A 23,892-nucleotide genomic window follows, 5' to 3' on the forward strand; every position below is an offset into this window, starting at 1 on the left:
TCCTAGTTTCTAATGTTTTTAGATTGCTAAATTATACCTTTTCAACCTTAACACAGTAATGCCACATTTGCTTTCTGGCTATTATTGCTAGTTTGTTTATGAGCATTAGTTAGAGTTCTCTGATGAAGTGTACTCATTCGTTTTAATATCAAAATAAAATTTCAGTTTGGTGTCACTTTTCTGTCATTGAATTCCTTGCGGGCCAGAAAGACAAATTATACCAGTGTACTATTATACCAGTGTATTAAACTTAGCGCCTGTTAAATGATGTTGCACAGAAATGACACCCACATTTAATGGAAGTGTTAGAGTCAATCATTAAGTTAAAGGAATTAAATATGCTTCTAACCCAAGAAGATCTCTAGTTCTTAAGCATTAGGGCTTCAAATAATTTGCTTTTAACAAATCTCATTCTATTCAGATTCAGTTCAGGGAAGAGCAGATTAAGTTCAGTTTGAGGGGACCTGAAACTTAAAAGAGGGACTGTGATTAGTTGTTGCACTACAAATTTCAAAGCTGGAGTTCTTAAAAAAGAAAAAGAATGCTGGGAAATGGAAGAGCAAGGAGAGTTACTTCTCTCTCTTCCCTTACTAGACTGTGAGCTTTTAAAGGACAGGGACCATACATTGCTTGTGTCTGTCTCTGAGCTTTGTCATAGTACTTCATGCAATGAATATTTATTGAGTGGAGTTCTAAATCTAGAAAGTGAAAAATTGCATCTAACGTTATTTCCATAGTAATGTAAAGCCTCCCCACTCTGTAACGCGTTACTTTGATTCATATGCCCACGGAGTAATTTCAAAAAGTCTTATATGAAAAAGAAAAGAAAAAATAAAACCTGTATAGTTTTTAAGGCTTTTTTTTTTTTTTTTTTTTTTTTTTTTTTTTTTTTAATGGCAGCCTGGTCAACATGGTGAATCCCTGTCTCTATTAAAAGGACAAAAATTAGCCAGGCATGGTGGTGCATGCCTGTGATCCCAGCTACTCCGGAGGCTAAGGCATGAGAATTGCTTGAACCCAATAGGCAGAGGCTTCAGTGAGCCGAGATTGCATCACTGCCCTCCAGTCTGGGTGACAGAGTGAGACTCTGTCTCAAAAATAAATAAATAAATAAATAAATAAATGAACAAATAAATAAATAAATAAAAATAAAATAAGGAAGTCTCTCTTTTCTGAAAGTTCAGAGTTGTTAGCCCAAGGTCCTGATGCTGTTACACTTGCCATTTAAAGCCTATGGAGGTATCTCCCCTTTCTCCCCCAGGACCACCTTTATAAACTGGTGATTCCATTCTCCTGGGTTTAACATCTTTTTAGGTTTTTTTTTGTGTGTCATTGGAGAGGATGGTTTCTGTAACTGTGGGAGTGGGAAGGTAAAAAGTTTTTCCATTCTTGGAGCTGGTCCAAGACATAGGTCTTATTGAATACTTTCTGTTTTTTATACACATTATTAAGGGAGATAATATGGAATACTTCACATTATAAGTAAATTACATATTAGGTGTTTTATAAATGATAACATTATTTAGTTTATTGTTAAAAATGATAAAAGAATGTTATACAGGTACAAAACAGGAAAAATGCTTTAAAATTTTGTGAATGTGCCCCAGAAAACTAAATAATTAGAAGTTAGTCTGGCTGCACATTGTTGATAACTTTAAATGTGGTTAGATCCATTAGTTTAAAATTTGCCTTTTAAAAGTTAGTGGGTTTTTTTTTAATAAATGTATTATTATTTTATTTATTTTTGAGATGGGATCTCACTGTGTTGGCTAGGCTGTTCCAAAACTCCTGGGCTCGAGCAGTCCTCCTACTTCAACCTCCCAAGTAGCTGGGATGATAGGTGTGCACCACTGCACCTGGTTCCTAAAAGTTTCTTTTATTAAAAAAAAAAAAATCTAACAATCGACTTGCTAATATTAAATGAATGTTTACAATAAAAAATGTTATTTGCCCCTATTGAAAATAATGTATTGAAATCAGTGTGTTCTAGGTCAGTGGCTTCAAAGACTCCAGTTGGATTCATTGGACTGGGCAACATGGGGAATCCAATGGCAAAAAATCTCATGAAACATGGCTATCCACTTATTACTTATGATGTGTTCCCTGATGCCTGCAAAGAGTTTCAAGATGCAGGTGAACAGGTAAGGCCTTTTCTTTGGATTTGTTTTAGGTTTTGAGGATTAAAAATGAATATACATTCAAATAAGTGACAGCTTCTTAGAAGTATACCCAATGGAGTTGTAAACCTAATTCAGTGTTAATTTTATATATATGTAATCATTCATCCAACATCCAGATTTGCTGTAAAGGAGAGTTCTCGTCAGACATTCAGGGGTATCTATTCTTTGTCAGGTGACTTGGAATATTTTGCACGTTTGGTCAGAGGGCCTTGTTTTAGCTCTGTATCAGTTTTCTGAGATAGTAACTTTACTGATTCTGCTGTTAAAGTAGTTAGTTTGGTGGAAATAACCTCCTGTGTTATTAAAAGCACAGTTGTCTTTAAAACAAGAGTAGGCTTAGAGATATAAAGCTTAGTTTGAGTTCCAGCTCAGATACATGCTTTCTTACTGGGGGCAAGTTACATCACTTCTGCTGATTTCCTCATTCTTAAAATGTGAACAATGACAACCTATGCCATTAGGTTGTGAAGCTCAAATGAGAGAATGTATGTGAACATACTTTGAAAACATCATATGGCAGCACTTTGTGAATAATTATTAGTTATTGGCCATAAACCAGGAGACAGCCTAAAAACACTATGTCCTATAATGAAGAGTTGAGTTATAATGGATCTCTAGTGTTTTTAGGCTATCATTCATGTTTAAAAAATTTTGGTACTAGAGTTTATCATGTTGGATGATAGCATCTGCTGGTTAAGTCTTGAGTTGTTTGGATTTGTTAAACTTTATCAGTAACTCAAATTACAGGAGACCATGTATCAGTATCTGAATATAGAGTTTGTTTTTTATAGATATGAGGGAAATTCTTCTTGGTCAAGTTGTAGAGTGGTAACTGAGGATAGTGTGTGATCCCAGAACAGAGAATACTAAAAAATTGCTGAGAAAAAGGTGAGAGAAAAAAATTAAACAGCCAACTTCTAGATAATAGACTTGAAAGTAAATACTGAAAAATGCTATACCTAGTTACAGAACAGCTTTAGGTAACTTAGAGGGCATTTTCAGAACTATATATCTGAATCTTTTTCCTTTCCATGGTTTTTGTGCCATAGGGAAATTGCAGCAGTATAGTGTGAGGATGGAAGTATGATTTTGGAACTTTTCAGGGTAGTGTTGTGGCTGCTTCTGCCTGTTCAGTCTCTGAATACAGATACTATACTCCCGGTACAGCAGGCTTACAGACTTAATTAATGTAGGGACTTAGTAGCCTTGTTGGAGAGATTTGATCAGTTGTATAGTAGAGAATCTGGGAAAGATGGCCTTTTACCATCTTCAGAGATGGTGAGCATTTCAAGTTGATATTCAGTCTGAGATGAACCAGTTAGTAGTTATTTTGAGGAGATGGTTATTACTTTTTGGGATAACACATCTATTTGGTATTGCCATTTTACAGTGGTTTATCTGTTAGTAAGAGTAACAAGGGTACTTGATCTCTAAACAGAGGGAATATCTTCAATTAAATACAGAATTTAACCAAAGAGTGGGGTAGGAATTGAATGGGGACTATTACCTTAGACCGGCAAAGCAGAAGCTTGTGACCTTTTACATTGTTACTGACACAGGTACTCTTCCCTCTATGCCTGTAGCACTTCCAGCTTGTATGTGGAACAACTGTAATGATCGTCACTGCTTTGTGAATCTCTCCTGCTTTTTCCCAGAATTCTAGAGCTTTCTGATGCTCTGCCTGAATTACCTCATACTCTGAAGTTACCAGGCTTACCTCTGTTTCCCAACAAGTTTCTTATTTCTTTAGTGTTGCTAATTTTAGGTAGGTATGAAGGAAGGCTGCCTTAAGAATAAGGCTTATCCCTGCATGAAGGAGATATTTGTATTTTGAAAGGGAGAGAAAAGAATCTAATACAGTATTTAGTGAGCACTTACTATGTGTCAGGTCTTTTGCTAAATATTTTGTATATATTATCTCATTTTATCTTTGCAACAGAAGTGTTATCAAGAAACCGATGCTTGGAGAAGCTAAATAATATCCCTAACGTTATATAGTGGTTCTTATTATCTGCAGTTTCACTTTCTACAGTTTCAGTTACCTATGGTCAAATGTGGTCTGAAAATGTTAAGTACAAAATTCAAGAAATAAACAATTTATAAGTTTTAAATTGCATGCCGTTCTGAGTAGCATGATGAAATCTTGTGCTGTCCTACTCTGTCCCAACCTGGATGTGAATCATCCCTTTGTCCAGCGTCTCCATGCTGTAGATGCTCCCTGGCCCATTAGTTACTTACTAGCCGCCTCAGTGATCGGGTGTTGTGATATTGCAGTGCTTATTTTCAGGTAACCCTTATTTTATTTCATAATGGTCCAAAGCGCAAGAGTAGTGTTGCTCGCATATTGTTATAATTGTTCTATTTTATTGTTGTTGTTAATTTCTTACTGTGACTAATTTGTAAATTAAACTTTATCATAGGAGTGTATATATAAAGAAAAACTGGCTGGGCGCTGTGTCTCATGCCTATAATCCCAGCATTTTAGGAGGCCAAGGCAGGCAGATTACTTGAGGCCAGGAGTTCAAGACCAGCCTGGCCAACGTGGTGAAACCCCGGCTCTACTAAAAATACAAAAATTAGCCAGGCGTGGTGGCATGTGTCTGTGGTTTCAGCTACTTGGGAGGTTGAGACATGAGAATTGCTTGAGCCCGGGAGGTGGAGGTTGCAATGAGCCGAGATTGCACCACTGCAGTCCAGCCTGGATGACAGAGGGAGACTCTGTCTCAAAAAAAAAAAAAAAAAAAAAAAAAAAAAAGCTGGGCATGGTTGTGTGTGCCTGTAGTCCCAGCTACTTGGGAGGCTGAGGTGGGAGGATTACTTGAGCCTAGGAGGTTGAGGCTGCAGTGAGCTGTGTGCTCCAGCCTGGGTGATGGAGTGAGACCTTGCCTTAAAAAGAAAAAACAAACAAACAAAAAAAAATGGAAAACATAGTCTATATGTTTATATAGACTATGTTATATAAACATATAGACTATGTTATAGGATTTGGTACTGTCTGTGGTTTCAGGCATCCACTGGGAGTCTTGGAATGTATACCTCTCAGAGGAGGGATTACCACTGTGCAGTGAATGAATAGCAAGAGCCAGTGTCTAAACAAAGGTCTTTGACTTTAGAGTTTTGGTTCTTTTTGAAATTAATGTGAAAGACATTTGTGAGTGTGTGTATGTGACATCTGTGTTGATGATTCTGAAATGTAGCTACCTGTTAACCTATTTATAAACTAGATTGCTGGAAAATAAAGTGCCTAGATCAGTCAAGCCACTGATCATTTGTCTCCCTTGCCTTCTCTTGTGTAGTTCTGTACCCATGGAGTTATAATTTAATAATAATTATCTATCTATTGTATGGGTTGTTTAGTGGGTTGAATAGTGGCCCACCTCCCCAACCCCAGAAGATGTCCTATAAAATTGTTAGGAGAAAACACAGAGGTAAATCTTTATGACTTTGGATTTGGTGAAGGATTCTTAGATATGACACCAAGAGCATGAGCAACAAAATGACAAATAGGTAAATTGGACTTTATCAAAATTAAAAACTTGTGCTCCAGAGAACACCATCAATAAAGTGAAAAACAATTCACAGAATGGGATAAAATATTTGCAAATCATATATCTGATAAGGAATTTGTATCTAGAATATATGAAGAAGTCTTACAACGCCAACATAAGACAAGTAACTCAATTAAATGGGCAAAGGATTTTAATAGACATTTCTCCCAGGAAGATATATGAATGGCCAGTAAACATATGAAAAGATGCTCAACATCATTAGGCATCGTAGAAACGTAATCAGAACAGCCGGGTGAGGTGGCTCATGCCTGTAATCCCAACAGTTTGGGAGGCCGAGGCAGGTGGATCCCTTGAGGTCAGGAGTTCAAGACCAGCTTGGCCAATATGATGCAACCCCGTCTTTACTAAAAATGCAAAAAAAATTAGCCGAGCGTGGTGGTGCGCACCTGTAATACCAGCTACTCAGAAGGCTGAGGTGGGAGAATTGCTTGAACCCAGGAGGTGGAGGTTGCAGTGAGCCGAGATTGCCACCACTGCACTCCAGCCTGGGCGACAGAGTAAGACTCTGTCTCAAAAAAAAAAAAAAAAAAAAAAAAAAATCAAAACCATGAGACACACCCACTAGAATCTAGATTAAAAAGTTAGATAACAAAATGTGTTTGTGAGGTTGTAGAAAAATTGGAGCCCTCATACACTACTAGTGGAAATGTAAAAATGGTACAGCCACTTTGGGAAAGAGTTTGGGAGTTCCTCAAACAATTAAACGTTTAGAATTATGCCATGACCCAGCAATTTCACACCTAGCTATATACCCAAGAGAAATAAAAAATTTGTATCCACACGGAAACGTGTATTTAGCAACATTATTCATAATCACGAAAAAGTGGAAACAACACAAAAATCTATCAGCGGATAGAATGTCCAAACAAAATGTGTTATATCCATACAATGATGATTATTCAGTAATAAAAAGAAATGAAGTACTAATATTTGCTGCAACATTGATAAACCTTGAAAGCATGCTGTGTGAAGGAAGCCAGTCACAAAAGACCGCATACTATAGACTTTTCCTGAAAGTCCAGAATAAGGAAGTCTATATAGAGACACAAAGTAGATTAGTGGTTGCTTAGCGCTGGGGAAGAGGGAAAGTTGGGCATAGAGGAATGATAGCTAATGCATATAAGATTTCTGGTTTTTTTTGTTTGTTTGTTTTTTAAATGGAGTCTTACTCTGTCACCAGGCTGGAGTGCAGTGGTGCGATCTTGGCCTACTGCAACCTCCACCTCCTGGGTTCGAGTGATTCTTCTGCCTCAGCCTCCCGAGTAGCTGTGACTACAGGCACACGCCACCACGCCCAGCTAATTTTTTTTTTTTTTTTTTTTAGATGGAGTCTTGCTCTGTTGCTCAGGCTGGAGTGCAGTGGCGCAATCTTGGCTCACTGCAACCTCCGCCTCCCAGGTTCAAGCAATTCTCCTGTCTCAGACTCCTGAGTAGCTGAGATTACAGGCACATGTCACTACGTGTGTCTAATTTTTGTATTTTTAGTAGAAATGGGGTTTCACCATACTGACTAGACTGGTCCCGAACTCCTGACCTCAGGTGATCCACCCGCCTTGGCCTCCCAAAGTGCTGAGATTATAGGTGTGAGCCACCGCGCCCAGCCAATTTTTTGTATTTTTAGTAGAGACCGGGTTTCACCATGTTGGCCAGGATGGTCTCGATCTCTTGACCTCGTGATCTGCCCGTCTCGGCCTCCCAAAGTGCTGGGATTACAGGCGTGAGCCACCATGCCTGGCCAAGTTTCTTCTTGAAAAGATTCTAAAATTGATTGTCATCATGGTTGCGTATATCTGTGAATATGTTAACAGGGCCTTTGGTACACTTTAAATGGGTGAATTGTATGCGAATTATATGTCAGTGAAGCTATTAAAAAAGATATATTCAAGTTCTAACTCCTAGTACCTGTGAATGTGACCTTTTTGGAAACAGGGTCTTTGACGATCTAAAGTTAAGATGAGATCATCATGGATTTAGGGTGGACCCTAAAGCTAATGACAAGTGTCCTTACCAGAGACAGAAAAGAAGACACAGAGACACAGAGGGGAAGGCCATATGAAGATGAAGGCAGACATTAGAGTTATGCTGCTGCCAGCCAAGGAATATCAGGAGCCATCAGAAGCTGGAAAAGGCAAAGACGGATCTTCCCTTTGAGCCTTTGTGGGGAGTGTGTCTCTCTTGACACCTTGATTTCAGACTTCTGGCCTCCAGAGCTGTGAGAGAGTAAATTTCTGTTGTTTTAAGCGACTGTGCTCGTGGTAACTTGTTGCAGCAGCCGTGGAAAACTAATGCAACAAACATTGGGAATCTGTAAAATGTGTAGGTTTTGAATCTTTCTTTACCACTTAGTATCTGTGCAATCTTGGGCAAGTTTTTCAGTGTCTCTATAAGCTTGTTTCCACATGTATGAAGGATAATCATACTGTTTCCATAGAGTTGTTATAGGGATTAAGTGAGTTAATTATGCGTGGAGCTTAAAGTAGCATTTGGCACATATTAATCACTGTATGTTAATGTTAACTATAAATTAGTTTCTGTATGCCTTAGTTTCACCTCTGCTGTACACAGCTGTTCCTCTTCTCATGCTGTCCATTCAACTGGTAGTATCAGATATTCTCCTCTTTTTTGTGAAGAAAAGTTACTTTTTATTGCTCTAATCATTATGGGTTAAGGCTACTGTAGACTACCTTAGCAAAACGGGATAAGACCTTCATTAAGTCACTAACAGATGTTTCTCGAGAACTTTCTATGTGCCAGGCACTGGGAATATAGCTCAGAACAAGATAGTCGCAGTCCTTGCCTTTAGGGACCAATAGGCGGTGTTAGATTATCAAATTACACAAATATGTGATACCAAACTGTGATAAGTCTAAAGAAAAAGTAAAAGGTCCCATTAGTTTTTAATAAAATATGTGTTACATTAGGTGAGAGGGTGGTTAGGGGAATTCTCTCTAAAGACTAGACATTTAGGCAGACAGCAAAAGAATAAGTAGGATTTATCCAGATTAAGAATGAGGACAAAGGAGCAATTTCCTCAAAAAGTGGAGCCTCAGTCTTTGCTGAATGCTTTTACTCTAGGTCAACAGAGATAGCTTGAGTAACTACCGAATGTCTAGTAGTTTACCTAATGCTGTTGGGGAATAAAACAGGTTGAGTTGGATGTGACAAGGTGTTGGATATGTCTTAGGTGGCAAGACCAACTAATACTGCAAGGAAGTTTCTATTGTAATTTGACTATAATTAAGTGCTAAGGCACTTTTTGAGGAAGAAAAAAATAAGCAACTCTTAAGGATCATTTCATTTCTGATAGGAAATTACAGGAAGATTGCATATAGTCTTTACTCACCCAACAAAGATTGTATTATCTTTGTAGTCTGAAATGAAAGTCATGAAGGACAAGGTCTCCAAGATTCCTGCATAAAAATTTGAGGGTTCCAGGACACAGACTCAGTTACTGGGTTTTACTTTTCCTTCTTCCTTGCAATATGTCACTGGGTGTGAAGAAGGAAAGAAGGTGGGTTCTGGGTCGGTGCTCCTCCCAGATTAGTGAATAGCGAAGACTTAGCTTCTTGTGTGCAGTTGCCACTCCTCTCCCAATACACAGTGGGGAAAATTCTGTGTGTGGTTCACCCTGAGGCAGGAAGCCTGGAAGACAGAATCTTCTTGCCTCTCTTCCTCACATCTCTCATTCTCTTAAGCATCTTGACTCTAAGAGGTCCTCTGAGTATTGATTTTAACAGCAGTGGAAGGTAGGACAATGTAAAATTCAGATGAATGAAGTGAGAAAGGTAAAGGGTGAAAAAGCTTTGGTCCTGAGGGAAACAGAAAATGAAAGCATTTGTTGATAAATGATTTACGTTGGCAGCTTAGAAAATGTTTTGAACAGTGGCCATGTCATCAGAACAAGTGTGATTTCCTAAGAGCACTACTTTAAAAGGTAATATTAATTTGGATGAATACGTTCTGATATATTAAAATGTCAACATTCTTATTTCATAGCTATGTTTAGTTTTTTAAAATGTCGAATAAAAGAAAAAACGAATTTCGTTCTATTACTATGAGGCCAAGACGCGACTTGAGATGAGATGGAAAAGTATGTGTGAAACCTTGAAACTTTTTGCCACAATAGTGCCCTGAAGGGTTTAAAGGTTAAAAAATTCAGCGTATATTTGAGTTGACTCATACATTTTTAAGGACGGGTGTCCATTTCCTCCCTCTATGTTACTATATCAAGTCAAGCTGATGAAGTGAGAGCCAAAGAAAACAAGCCCATCCCCCAACACCCCACCAAGATTGTAGAAATGCTGGTTAGTTGATTTCTAATGTCAACTGTTCTTTCAGTGAGAGATTTGCAGGGAAGAAAATCAGATGTTGTTTTGAAGAAGTGCTTTTCTTTTTTTGAAAGCAAAAACTGAGAATTTATTGTGTCATGTATTGGAAGAGTTGGGGAGTGGCCTGACCTCTGGCAGAGCTGAATTTAGTGACATAGATATAGCTAGATTCTTTTCTTTTCTCTTTGTCTCTTGAGTCTGCTTTTCTCCGTCAGGCTCCTCTCTCCCTTCAAGGTGCAAGATGGTCACCTGCAGTTCCAGGTGAAGAAATGTTTTAGAATATTATGACCCTGGAGGCTTTTCTTCAAGCTTTAGTAAAACCGTAGTCATGCACCTCATAAGGATGTTTTGGTCATGGACTGCATACATAAAGGTGGTCCCATAGGATTATAATAGAGTATTTTTACTGTACCTTTTGTATGTATAGATCATTAAATGTACAAATCCTTACATTATGTTACAGCTGCCTTCAGTATTCAGTACATTAACGTTGCTGTACAGGTTTGTAGCCTGGAAGAAATACACTGCACCGTGAAGGTCTATAAGTGCTCTCTCTGATGTTCGCACAACATGAAATAGCCTAACAACTGTCAACCTTATTAAAATAGTGATTCAGAAACTGTGATTAGGTATAGAGTTTATTCAGTCCCAAAAGGTGGAAAATGGCCACCTGGAAGCATAAATTCAAGTTGCCTTGAATATATACGATTAGCAGATGTTACAAGTGATTTTGTTTGTTCATTTCTTTTGAGACAGGGTCTCTCTCTGTCACCCAGGCTGGAATGCAGTGGCAGGATCATGGCTTACTGCAGCCTCAACCTCCCAGACTCAAGTGATCCTCCTGCCCCTGCCTCCCAAGTAGTTGGGACCACAGGCGTGCACTACCATGCCCAGCCAATTTTTGTATTTTTGTAGAGACAGGGTTTTGCTTTGTTGCCCAGGCTGGGCTTGAACTCCAGGGCTCAAGTGATCAGCCCGCCTTGGCCTCCCAAAGTGTTGGGATTACAGGTGTGAGCCATTGCACCTGCCCCCAGGTGGGTTTTTAAGGAAAAAAGAAGAGGCAGTTCTTAAGTTGTTTACCAAGAGTTTACATTAACATAAATTATTAATTGGCTGTACATTGTTCTTTGTATTCCAAATTCTAGGAATATGACAATAATAAGTGAGGCAGCTAGTCAGGAACAAAAATGCCTTTAAGCAATTGCCACTGGGCACGGAGGGTGGCGGTGACCAAAGTCCTATGCTCACGTCTCTCTGGGCCTGATAAATTTTGCAAACCTCACATAGCTCAGACTGCTCTAAGTTATTTTTCTTTTCTCACAATGCATTTCTCAAAACGTATCTCTTTTGCTTGACTGTACATGGATTATTAGGGAAATAAAAACTTTGATAAGTTTAATATGTTTTATATGACTACTTAATAGCTTGTTTATGCCTTTAAGTGTTAACCTATTCTGATAGGGCATTTATAATTGGTTGAACTTGTTATTTGTGGTCATTTTCATAAAATATGTGGACATTTCCTTATCCCTTTATTTTTTTTAATTTAAAAACAATCAGAGGGAAGTTTTTATTATATAAGCATTTATTAAAATAAGTTGGGCAGAATGATGGACTCAGAAAATGAGTGTGTTTGTAGGGCAGCCTCCAAGGCCCACAGGAAGCTTGCAGTTGATGTTTTTTAACGTTTAGGTTCAGGGGTAATGTGCAGGTTTGTTATGTAGGTAAATTGCATGTCACAGGAGTTTGGTGTACAGATTATTTTGCCACCCAGGTAATAAGCATAGTACCTGGCAGGTAGTTTTTTGATCCTCACCCTCCCTCCCTCCTTCCCCCTTCAGGTAGTCCCAAGTGTCTGTTGTTCCTTTCTTTGTGTCCATGTGTACTCAGTGTTTTGCTCCCACTTACGAGTGAGAACATGTGGTATTTGGTTTCTTTCCCTGGATTAGTTTGCTTAGGATAATGGCCTTCAGCTCTATCCATGTTGCTGTAAAGGTCATGATCTCATTCTTTTTTATGGCTGCGTAGTATTTCATGGTGTATATAGACCACATTTTCTTTATTCAGTCTACCATTGATGGGCATTTAGGTTGATTCCGTGTCTTTGCTATTGTGAATAGTGCTATGATGAACATACGGGTACATGTGTCTTTATGGTGAACTGTTTATATTCCTTTGGGTATGTACCCAATAATGGGATTGCTGGGTTGAATGGTAATTCTGCTTTGAGTTCTTTGAGAAATCACCACACTGCTTCCAAAGTAACTCATCTAATTTGCATTCCCACCAGTGGTGTATAAATGTTCCTTTTTCTCTGCAACCTTGCCAGCATCTGTTATTTTTTGACTTTTTAATAACAGCCATTCTGACTGGTGTGATATTGTATCTCATTGTGGTTTTGATTTGCATTTCACTAATGATTAGTGATGTTCAGCATTTTTTCATATGCTTGTTGACTGTGTGTATGTCTTTTTTTGAAAAGTGTCTGTTCATGTCCTTTGCCTACTCTTTAATGCAGTTGTTTGGTTTTTGCTTGTTGATTTAAGTTCCCTATAGATTTTGGGTAGTAGACCTTTGGGGGATGCATAGTTTGCAAACATTTTCTCCCATAAGGTAGGTTGTCTGTTTACTTTTTGTTGATAGTTTCTTTTGCTGTGCAGAAGCTCTTTAGTTTAATTAGGTCCCATTTGTCAATTTTTGTTTTTGTTGCAATTGCTTTTGGTATCTTTGTCTTGAAATCTTTTCCAGGTCCTATGTCTAGAAACAGTATTTCCCAGGTTATCTTCCAGGGTTTTTACAGCTTTAGGTTTTACATTTAAGTCTTTAATCCACCTTGAGTTGAATTTTGAGTATGGTATAAGGAGGGGTCCAGTTTCAGTTGTTTGCATATGGCTAGCCAGTTATTCCAGCACCATTTAGTGAATAGGGAGTCCTTTCCTTGTTGCTTGTTTTTTTTTTTTTTTTGACTTTGCCAAAGATCAGATGGGTATAGGTGTGCAGCGTTGTTTCTGGACTCTATTCTGTTCCATTGGTCTGTGTGCCTGTTTTGTTCCAGTACCATGCTATTTTGGTTACTGTAGCCCTGTAGAAAAGTTTGAGTTTGAAATTGGGTAACATGATGCCTCCAGCTTTGTTCTTTTTGCTTAGGATTGCCTTGACTATTTGAGCTCCTTTTTTGGTTCCATATAAATTTTAAAATAGTTTTTTTCTAATTCTGTGAAGAATGTCGTTGGTAGTTTGATAGGAATAGCCTTGAATCTATAAATTGCTTTGGGCAATATGGCCATTTTAACAAAATTGATTATTCCTATCCATGAGCATGGAATGTTTCTCCATTTGTTTGTATCATCTCTGATTCCTTTGAGTAGTATTTTGTAATTCTTGTTATAGAGATCTTTCACCTCTCTGGTTAGCTGTATTCCTGTATTTTATTCTTTTTGTGGCTATTGTGAATGGGATTGTATTCTTGATTTGGCTCTTGGCTTGATTGTTGTTGGTATATAGGAATGTTAGTTATTTTTGCACATTGATTTTGTGTCTTGGGACTTCACTTAGGGAGATTCGGGCTGAGACTATGGGGTTTTCTAGATATAGGGTCATGTCTGCAAACAGAGATAGGTTGACTTCCTCTCCTCATATTTGAGTGCCTTTATTTCTTGCCTGATTGCTCTGGCCAGGACTTAAGTACTATGTTGAATAGGAGTGATGAGATAGGGCATCCTTGTCTGGTTCCGGTTTTCAAGAAGAGTGCTTCTACCTTTTGCCCATTCAGTATGATGTTGGCTGTGGGTTTGTCATAGCTTATCCCTTTATTCGTGTTTCTGTTGGAAACAGATGCATCATTTCAACTTTTAGCATCTTTTTAAAAAACGTAACTGATAATAATGATCAGATCTTAATATTTTAGAAATTTTGAATCAATAAATTGTGAATGTAGTGATATAAAAACATAAACCCCGGAACCAAACTGTCTGGGCTCAAATCTCAGCTCTGCCATTTGCTAGCTGTGTGACTTCAGATTACTTAACCTTTCTCTGCTTACATTTCTTATTCTTATATAAAATGGGGATGATAAGAGTACCTTTCTCTTAGCCCAAAAGAACCTGGCACGTAGAAAGTACCATTACTGCTGCTGCTACTACTATTACTGCTGCTGCTGCTATTATTGTATCTATGCCATATTTCTCCAAAATCTTTATTCTCCAACACACCCCAAACATCGCTGTCTCAGCTGCATTATTGAGTCCAGAATATGTTGAAAGAGAATCATAGATGTATTTTCGTTCTTGATTATAGCCAAAAGGCCAAGAAGTGATATGTAGACATATTTCTAAATGAAAGAATGAAAATACAAATTAAAACCAAACTAGGAGGTAAAGTGATTTGACAGCATTCCTGTTTAAGAGTCTACTCTGCACTGCCCCTTCTGACCCACCTTTATTTTGCAGAAGATACTGGTTTTTCTTTTTAACTTAAGCCTTAGCATCAAGGACATGCGACTTGTGCTTCGTTTTCATTGTCTAGGATTTTCCTTGGAGATGCTGCTGATCTATGCCAAAAGTCTGGGATGTATGCACCACTTCTGTGTGAGTTTCTTCTGATTGAACTAGGCTTAATTAGATTCTCTTTTCTTTTGTTTTCTCTTTAAAAACTTGGAAACCATTTTGTTGTTCCTGAGTTGTAAGGCTGAACATGTTTGCTTAAGTAAATCTCTTGGGATCTAATCTGGCATCCACTCAGGTCTTGTTAAATGAGAGCTTTAAAAGCCTCTTGCTGAGTGGGCTCCATCGTTGTTGACCAAATGTTTCAAGATGTAGGCACAAAGCGCTTTTGTCAGTTTTTCAAGTGTAGTGTAATTTTGAAGTAATTGTGCTTTTCTATTTTTAAAGTATTTAAAAAGTACTTTTAAAGAGTACTTTTAAAGATTAAAAAACACAGGAGTGGCAAGTTTAACAAGATCACGTTCTTCTTGTTTCTTTATAAATTTCTGTTACCCATCTGGTTTACTTGGAAGCAATGCTGAACTTATGTGACTGTTTTATCTAGAAGAGGCAGCAAGATTTTTCTCTTCATGTAAAGCAACTAGGTAACATTTGTCTTCTTCCAATGGATATGTAAAAAGGGGATGTAGTCCCTTCAGATTACTCTTGGTTCTTCACCCCCCTCCTCATGCTGCAAAGCAGATTTTTTTGTTATTAAACATTTTTAATTTATTTTAGCAGATTTTTAATTTATTCAGTCCTCTGCTCTTTATATTACACACCCACCATTGATGCATACTGGCATACAGGTAAATCAAAGTCTAATTCAGAGAAATTGGCTGCAAGAATTCTTAAAGACTATATTGTGGTTTACACAGAAACCAATTTCCTGTAGTCAAAATTGAGAAAATAGAAGAGTAGAATTATCTTAATTCATAATACTATAAGTATGAGGCAGTTGGAATTAGCAGGAGATCTGTCTGTGGCAGCCTTGACAATCAGAGCAGAGCCATGTCCCAGAGTCAGCCAGGCCAATGACCATCCCCAGTTATGGAGGTGTTGAAAACCTGCATGGTGAAAGTCCTGCAAATGCTGTACATTGTGCTGAATCCTCACGTGCTTCCAGTCCCCTCAGCCCTTTTTCATGGGAACCATACCTTAGAACTTGAGATTACTAAATATGAAAAATATCTCTGTCTAACTTTCCTTTTTACTTTGGAGATAGGAACCCTGAGAGGTAACCCAAATCACTGTTTTTATTTTATAGATTTGGAAACTGAAGCTGGAGATGTTACAGAGTTTACACAAAATCACCCATGACTTCTTGGCTGAGCTGCAACTAAACCCGGGTCTCTGGCTTCCCAAATTAGTGTTCCTTTCACTGATCCATGCTGTCTTTGTTTATCCATTCAATTAGCAAATGTAATTGAAGGACTCTAATTAGTTTGGCTTCTAAAGGCTTTTGTAGTTGATGTCAGACTGGCAACAAGGTTGGTTTTTTTTTCCTCCCGGCTTTTGAGTTGTGGCCAGATTTTGTCAGTCAATTATTTCAGGGTCTTGAAGTCATCACATGGATGGTGAGATTATTTGAATGTCTGTTTATCTGTCTGATAAACATGCCTTTGTAGTACAAATTAGAGACTGTTAGGATGTACCAAATATATATATATATATATATACACACACACACACACACACACAGAGAGAAAGAGAGAAAGTGTGTGTTATTAGGTGCCTTTGTAGTACAAATTAGAGACTATTAGGATGTACCAAATATATATATATATATATACACACACACACACACACACACACACAGAGAGAGAGAGAGAGTGTGTGTTATTAGATATAGAGCAGTTGTGGCCAGTACAGTGGTGACATTCCAGCTATCACTACTGTTGTGTGTTTTTTCCGGGCCTGTGAGCTTTGACACTACTTTCCTATATAATTGAGGGGTTAGCAGTATTCTGGCAATGCAACCATCTCAAGAAGCAGATGCTAGGGATGCAGGGGGCTGATTGGCCACCCCATGCACTTGGCAAGTGCCTGAATTGGCACTGCCAGTTCATAGGATTGAGAAACTTGGAGATGTGAAACATCCGTAGACCTGTGAGCTAATTGTTGGTGCCCTTCAGGGCCCCTCTAAAGGAGTTATGTAGATGGAATTTAATTTCTTTCAGTGGGAGAGAACTCAGTTCCTAAGAGGGAGTTGAAATTAACTCTTAGACCTCGGGTCTTACTGATGTCCCTTAAAGGTCTAGAAGGATGGAGCTGCAATAGAAGGAAAGTATGCCATTGTTTTGCATTGTGTTTATTAGAGTAGGATGAACAAATGGGACTAAGTAACATATTTTTGGTATAGTATAGGAGTAGAGAAGTATGACTACTACAACTTTTTTTGACTACTACAACTTTTTTTTTCTTATTTCACTGAGCTCTATTTTTCTTGAGTAAACTTGAACTGTTTGCTAGGAAATAGGTGCCTCTTCTAGAGTCTCAATATTTATGAAGGTGTAGGAAAGGTTTTCATGCAACTTAAGCACTTATTTCTTTGTAATTTGATGGAAAATTTTTTAATTTTTAGAATTATTTATAGCAAATCCTCATTATATATCAAAATATACAGGTTGAATGTATCTCATTGTAGATTATAAAATGCTGCATTGTCTTTAGAGTGAAACATTAAAAGAGAATATCTTTTTTTGTTTGTTTTAGGGTCTGAGATATTTCATAATATCATTTCCTAGCTTGTTAATACACAATATGCCAGGATACTTGATTTACTGAAATTTTAAAGAGTGACTTATGAAACTGCTTTTTGTTAAAGCTACATTTATCCTGAATTTGATTTAGAAGCTGATAGTCTCTTGTGGAAAATTGAAATGTAATTACTTCTAGCTCTTAATATTTAGATTACACACTCTGTTTGGCTTCCTATTCTTTTACTTTCATCAAATGCACATAAAATATAAAAAGAAAATGTGTAAACTTCTACCACATGAAAAGCAGAGGCATTCCTATTTGTAAGATGCTTACATGTCTCTTCACATTTTCTAGTAGAAATACGTTTCTACATGCATAAGGTGTGTAGAAATATGTCAGTTTTTACATATGTAACTCATTCTGGAGAGAAATCCTCAGTAATCTGCCTGATCGTCTTTTGTCTTTTTTTAACGAAGAGAAAAAAGGCTTTGCACAAGATGTTGTGACAGTTGGGATGCCGGATTTCTTTTTTTTTTTTTTTAAAGAGAGGTCTCGCTCTGTTGCCCAGGCAAGCTGGAGTATGGTGGCGCAATCATAGCTCATTGTAACCTCCAACACCTGGGCTTAAGTTATCCTCCTCCCATCTTAGCCTCCCAAGTAGCTGGGACTACTGATGCGCACCACTACACCCAGCTAATTTTTCTATTTTTTGGTAGAGATGGAGTCTCACTGTGTTACCCAGACTGGTCTCCACCTCCTGGGTTCAGGCAATCCTCCTGCTCTGGCCTCCCAAAGTGCTGGGATTACAGGCATGAGTCATTGTGCCCAGCTGATTCTTTCTATTAAAGGAGAGTTTGAGTCAAGGAGAGAGCTCCTGGTCTCTCCTGACCTCTTTGGTTGCCAGTTGGCTGGCCAGGTTTATCAAGGTGAATATGTAGAAAAGAGCCAGAGAGCTGGGGGTGGGGGATGTGAGTAGCAGTGCCTCTACTCATGCATGCACCTAAACAAACAGGATAGCGCAATTTTCCTTTGCAGTATGTTCATGGTCATTATTAAAGCAGAAATGAGGGGTGAGAGAGTGCCCTGATGCCTATTCATATATCTTTATTCTGTATGTAGTTTCCACATAGGTTTCGGTAGCTCATACTGTTAGCCTTCCTGGTGGTACTTGCAGTCATTGTAGTAAGTGTTTATGTCCTTGTCCTGACCTTTTCTTTTCTGAAACAGACTTTTCTTTTCTGAAACAGATATTTTCTTCTTTTTTTTTTTTGTTTGTTTGTTTGAAAATAAAGACTGGAGGATGGTGGGGATTGGGACTTGAGATTTTGTTAGGGGATTTTGCTGCCCACCAAATCACTAATGAATCCTACAGTTGAGTTACCAGCGTTGTTGTACTGGAATATTTTTCCTAGTCAAAGTGTATACCAAAGATTATGCTGTTTAGGAATCCAACTTGGAAGAACCCATGAGAAGTGTGTCTGTTCCCAGGACTGCTGGGTTTTGCCCTTTTACCCTCAACTCCCTTCACACTTTTAAAAATAAACGATAGATTTGATTTCACAGAAACTGCATCTGTATATGTATAATGATGTGCCTTTATTTTGGGCAGTAAGCTTTTTTTTTTTTTTTTGGTAATTCACAAACAAGGATTAGTCTTTGTGCACTGTCACTGTTATAGGCATGCATGAAAAGTGGAGCCTGTTTGTGCTCTAGAAACTGCTTACATTTTAATTTAAATAATGTGCCTTTGCAATTTTTTTTTAAAGGTAGTATCTTCCCCAGCAGATGTTGCTGAAAAAGCTGACAGAATTATTACAATGCTGCCCACCAGTATCAATGCAATAGAAGCTTATTCCGGAGCAAATGGGATTCTAAAGTATGTATTTCTCACCTGTGGATATTTTCTTGTTATGATAGTTCTTGAATTTCACATGTTAGAACTATTAGGAAATTACAATTGTGTTTGTTAAACCTTTCTATACTGTTCTTATTTCATAAAGTGAATAGTGTGGTGGTTTTCTCATTGTAAAAGGTTTATTTTTTCACTGAAGTCAAGTATGTGACAATATGTATAAAGTTTTTTGGTTTTGTTTCTTTCCTTTAACTCTTGCGTTAAACTTACCCTTTCACTAGTAACATGTTTAAGAGACTTTTAAAGCTTACATTTTAAACTGCAACTATTAATAATATAATTTTCTTACAGCTTATAATAGCCAAACATTGGAAAGAACACCATTGTTTATATATGAAAAAAAGTTATATGTCCTGTGGGTTAGTACATTTGTAGTAAGAACTTTGGGAAGTTGGAATTAAAGGTTAGCAGTAGCTCTTTAACCCATTTATGTCAGAGGTTGCAAATTTTTTTGTGAAAAATCAGACCTTGGCAATGACCTTGAGCAGTAGGATGTAAATAACTCCCACAAACTTAGTGTAAATGGAACACTAGGCATAAATGGGTTAAGTAAAATAAAGTTTAGGTCAGTTTCCTAATCAGTGCCTGTCTTCCCTGGCTCTGAGAAACCTTTTGGTTAATTGCTGCTTATTGCCAAACCCTTGCGGTTATGTTAGGATGATAGTGATTGAATTCCCAGCTTAGTTTTCTCATGTCACCGTTTCTATTCCTAACTTATTTTGTTGTTGAATTTCAGCAAAGAGCTAGAGCAAACTGGTAGACATTGTAGTCACAAGAAGGGCTAAAAGAAAGGGTTTAATTTCAGAAAACTGTAATATGTGAAATTTGAAGTTTCTGGTAATTGAATTGTGTTGGAAAACTAACCAACTTGGAAGGAAGCAAAAGACACTTGGATATTAGGCAGAAAACTGATAAGATAAATGTTTAGATTTCAGGGAAGGTTAAAAGACACTCATTTTGGATGGAGCTCTCAGGGCCACAGTGTGTGTGGTCCAGAGGCATCCTAGCTGTCCTGTTACCTAGCCTGTTTCAGTTATGGTCCTGCTTTACCTCTGAAGGAAAAGTTACTAAAAACTTCTGAGGAGACATAGCCCTACGTTTGTTAATATCCTTTGCTAAGGAATATGGTGACTAGCTATCAGAACAGTTTGGTCCAGGGAGTGTTTTTAAAAAGTTTGACTTTACATTGAACTATAATTTGCTTCTTATGGGTGATTCTTTATTTTTTTCTGGGTGAGGATCGTTTCCATACACCCAGTGCATGTATAATTTTTGGGATGATTTTCCATTTGTTTAAAGGTTTAAGATCTTAAAATATTAAGATCACAGATTGATAAACTTAATTCTTATTTTTTTAGGCTAAAGAGAAACCTACATACTCTTAGAGTATGCTATTTCTCTTCTGTGAAATATACCCAACCATTGCATTTGAATTATAACAATTCATATGTCTAAAATTGTGGTTTAAACAATTTTTAATATGTATATTTTTCTTTTCTTTTTATTTTAGACGAGGTCTTGCTATGTTGCCTAGTCTGATCTCCAACCCGTGGCCTCAAGTGATCCTTCTGCCTTGGCCTCCTAGAGTGCTGGGATTACAGCCTTAAGCCACCATGCCTAGTTATGTTTAAACCATTTTGTGTGCTATTTTTTTTAATAGAAAGATTTTTCCTTTTAGTAGTTTTTATCAATGATTTTTCTGTTTTCTGCTTCAGTATTTATATTTATTCAGTTTTAATTTTCTAATCATGATTCCATGCCCTCTGGGTTAGCATATCTATAGTAAGAACTTTGGAAAGTTTGGCCAGGCACAGTAGCTCACACCTGTAATCCCACCACTTTGGGAGACCGAGGCAGGATGATTGGTTGAGCCCAGGAGTTCAAGATCAGCCTGGACAACATGGTGAGATCCCATCTCTATAAATATAAAATTTAAAACTTAGACGGGTATGGTGGCATGCACCTGTGGTCGCAGCTACTTGGGAGGCTGAGGTGGGAGACCCTGTCTTAAAGAACTTTGGGAAGTTTGAATTAAAGGTTAGCCATACCCTTTAAATAAATTATAATTTAGGTTGGAGTTTCCTAGCTAGTGAAGATAGACACTGCCTTATAGTGTATATATATAAGTTACCCTAAAAAGCCAAAAAGACTGAGATTTCCAGATTCTTTCATATATTTTCCTTTCTACCTGTTTGATATTTTATTTAGTCATTAAAAAGTTGCAATTATAAAATAATATGCCATCCCCAACACAAATGGCTAGATTTTAATTGCTTATGTTTATTCTTCATTGTGGAAATAACACAGATATATGAAATTTGCAGTATGGCTTGTTAAAGACAAATAAATTACTTTTTAAAGACCCAACTACTTTACAAACAAAAATTTAAGTCCTATCTAATACCCTTTTAAAGTTAATAGGTGTTTTAAATTGCTTACATCTTAGCTTCATGTTTATTATTATGGTTAGTGTGTAGTTCATCTGAAATCAGAATTTATACCATGTAGTGTATTAGGTTTTATTAGGTTTTTTTGGATCTTTTGAAAGAGTTTGGGTTTACTTTTGAAGTACAATTGATTTCAAAAAGAATATGAGATTTTTAAACCTGTTCTAATTAATAATGTTTTTAATACTAAACTAAAATCCTCCTTGATATATGGCAGCTTTTCAGCAGATTCTAATTCTGTAGGTAGTTGCATGAAATTTTTACTCAGAGTCGTAAACTAGAAATATTTTTATTTATTTACTTAGAAAAGTGAAGAAGGGCTCATTATTAATAGATTCCAGCACTATTGATCCTGCAGTTTCAAAAGAATTGGCCAAAGAAGTTGAGAAAATGGGAGCAGTTTTCATGGATGCCCCTGTTTCTGGTGGTAAGTGGTAGCTAAAATATATGCAAACCTATTTATGTTTGTCAAAAGTAGCAATTATGGTTTTGTTGTACCATATGGTTTTGTGGTAGTTATTTTTAGACTTGTTACAGGATTCTCATTAAAAATAAAAACAAACTGACATGTTATTCAGTACTCTCAAGTCTAAATAACTAACATTGTTAGTCTTAAATTCAGATAAAAAAGAGTGTCATAACTTTGAAGTGTTGTGAATTTTTGGTCCATTTACTGTGGATAGGAATACATCAGTTTTTAGAAAATTTTTTTTGGAACTAATGAAAAGAAAATCAGCTTAAATAATCCTGTAACTGTTAAAGAAATTGAACAAGTGGGAAAAAAAGAAAAACAATTGTTTCACAAGGGAGACATTGGCTCAGATCATTTTACAGATGAATATTACCAAAATTTCAAGGAGCAGATCATCTAAATTTTATACGAACTTTTCCAGAGAACAGGAAGAGAGGAAATACTTCCCAGTTCATTCTGTAAGATCTGTATAATTCTGATATTTACACCAGATAGAAATGTTATAAAGGAGAGAAAATAAATATAGATTTATTTTAGTCATGAATGTAGATGTAAAAACTTTATATTAGCAAACTAAATCCAACCATGTATGAATGAGATTAAACACTATAACCAAGTTTCCTTTAGCCCACGTATGCTGAGATGGCTTAATTTTAGAAAATCTGTGCATATAATTTACCATATTAATATGGTTAAAAGTCATATGATTGTCTCAATTAGAAGAAAAGACCCACTAATGAAATTCTAAAAACTTACTATTAACTCATACATTAATAGCAGGTGTCTGGGTAGTTTGGAATGGCAGGATTATAGTATGGCTTCTCTGTAATTTCCAAGTTTTCCAAAATTACTGTGTAATCAGAATTACTGTGTACACATTTATATTATGTATTTGTAGCAGTATAGCAGTAGACAGCAGAATATGAATTTTATTCCAGTTACATTAAACTTGATTGTGAGCTTTAGAATTAAAAAGTAAAATATAATAATTTAAATCATTTTGTATTTTTTTTTATAAAGAACTTAATGATCTTGTAGAAGTACCTTATATCCCAAATGATTATTGAATATAGGTGGAGGAATAAATAATTGCTGGCTCTTCTGATTGTTATATTGAATTACTTAAATAAGATTTAGGTATAAAAATTTGTGATATGGTATAGGTACTTTGATTAAAAGTACCTACAAAACACTAATAAGCAGTTTTAAGGTTGGTGTTAGTGTGGTTTTTATCGGATGGAATTAATAAACTGAACAGGTCTTTCTTAGAGTGGTTCTACAGTTGAATTTGAAAATTGGTATGGTACAAATGTTCTTGCCATTGATTGATTTTCTTTGGCCTCGAGTACAACCTGAAATTATAATCTGATAATAAAAAATACCAATTTGATTTTTAAACATTATTTTAACCTTTAAAATACAATCTTATGAGACAACTTTGAAATTACTCTTTTGTTCTTATCAAGCAATTTTTAAACTTTGGTTTGTTGTTTTAGCGTACAAAAATGCTAACATAACTGAATACACCTGAATCTGCACTATGTAGTAGATTAAAAGCTTTGTGCAGGGATGATTTGTGGTAATTTGTTGGTTGACACATGATCATTATGAGGTTAACCGGTATATAATAGCAGCTTATTTATATTGGTCTTATTGTTATTACGTTTATATTTTTTAGCATAGTATGTTACAAACTGTTCCACCTTCCCACTTAAATAGGCTGGTTTAAAAATTACTGTATTTTAACTAAATAAAGTTAAACCAAAGTTGTTATAGGACCACTAGGTTTGATTGCTTGTT

General features: G+C 36.7%; 1 protein-coding gene across 1 annotated transcript in view; it reads left to right on the plus strand.

The window, feature by feature from the left end:
• The window catches only part of HIBADH (3-hydroxyisobutyrate dehydrogenase), a 143,350-nt gene that overhangs the window by 11,127 nt on the left and 108,331 nt on the right, over positions 1-23,892 (plus strand). Inside the window, exons 2-4 of the mRNA XM_054495336.2 lie at positions 1,981-2,141; positions 19,028-19,137; positions 21,926-22,047. Coding sequence (XP_054351311.1) covers positions 1,981-2,141; positions 19,028-19,137; positions 21,926-22,047 — 393 coding nt within the window. The remainder of the gene's footprint in view (positions 1-1,980; positions 2,142-19,027; positions 19,138-21,925; positions 22,048-23,892) is intronic.

This window comes from Pongo pygmaeus, chromosome 6 (assembly GCF_028885625.2).
Source record: "Pongo pygmaeus isolate AG05252 chromosome 6, NHGRI_mPonPyg2-v2.0_pri, whole genome shotgun sequence".
In the NCBI taxonomy this organism is placed as follows: domain Eukaryota; kingdom Metazoa; phylum Chordata; class Mammalia; order Primates; family Hominidae; genus Pongo; species Pongo pygmaeus.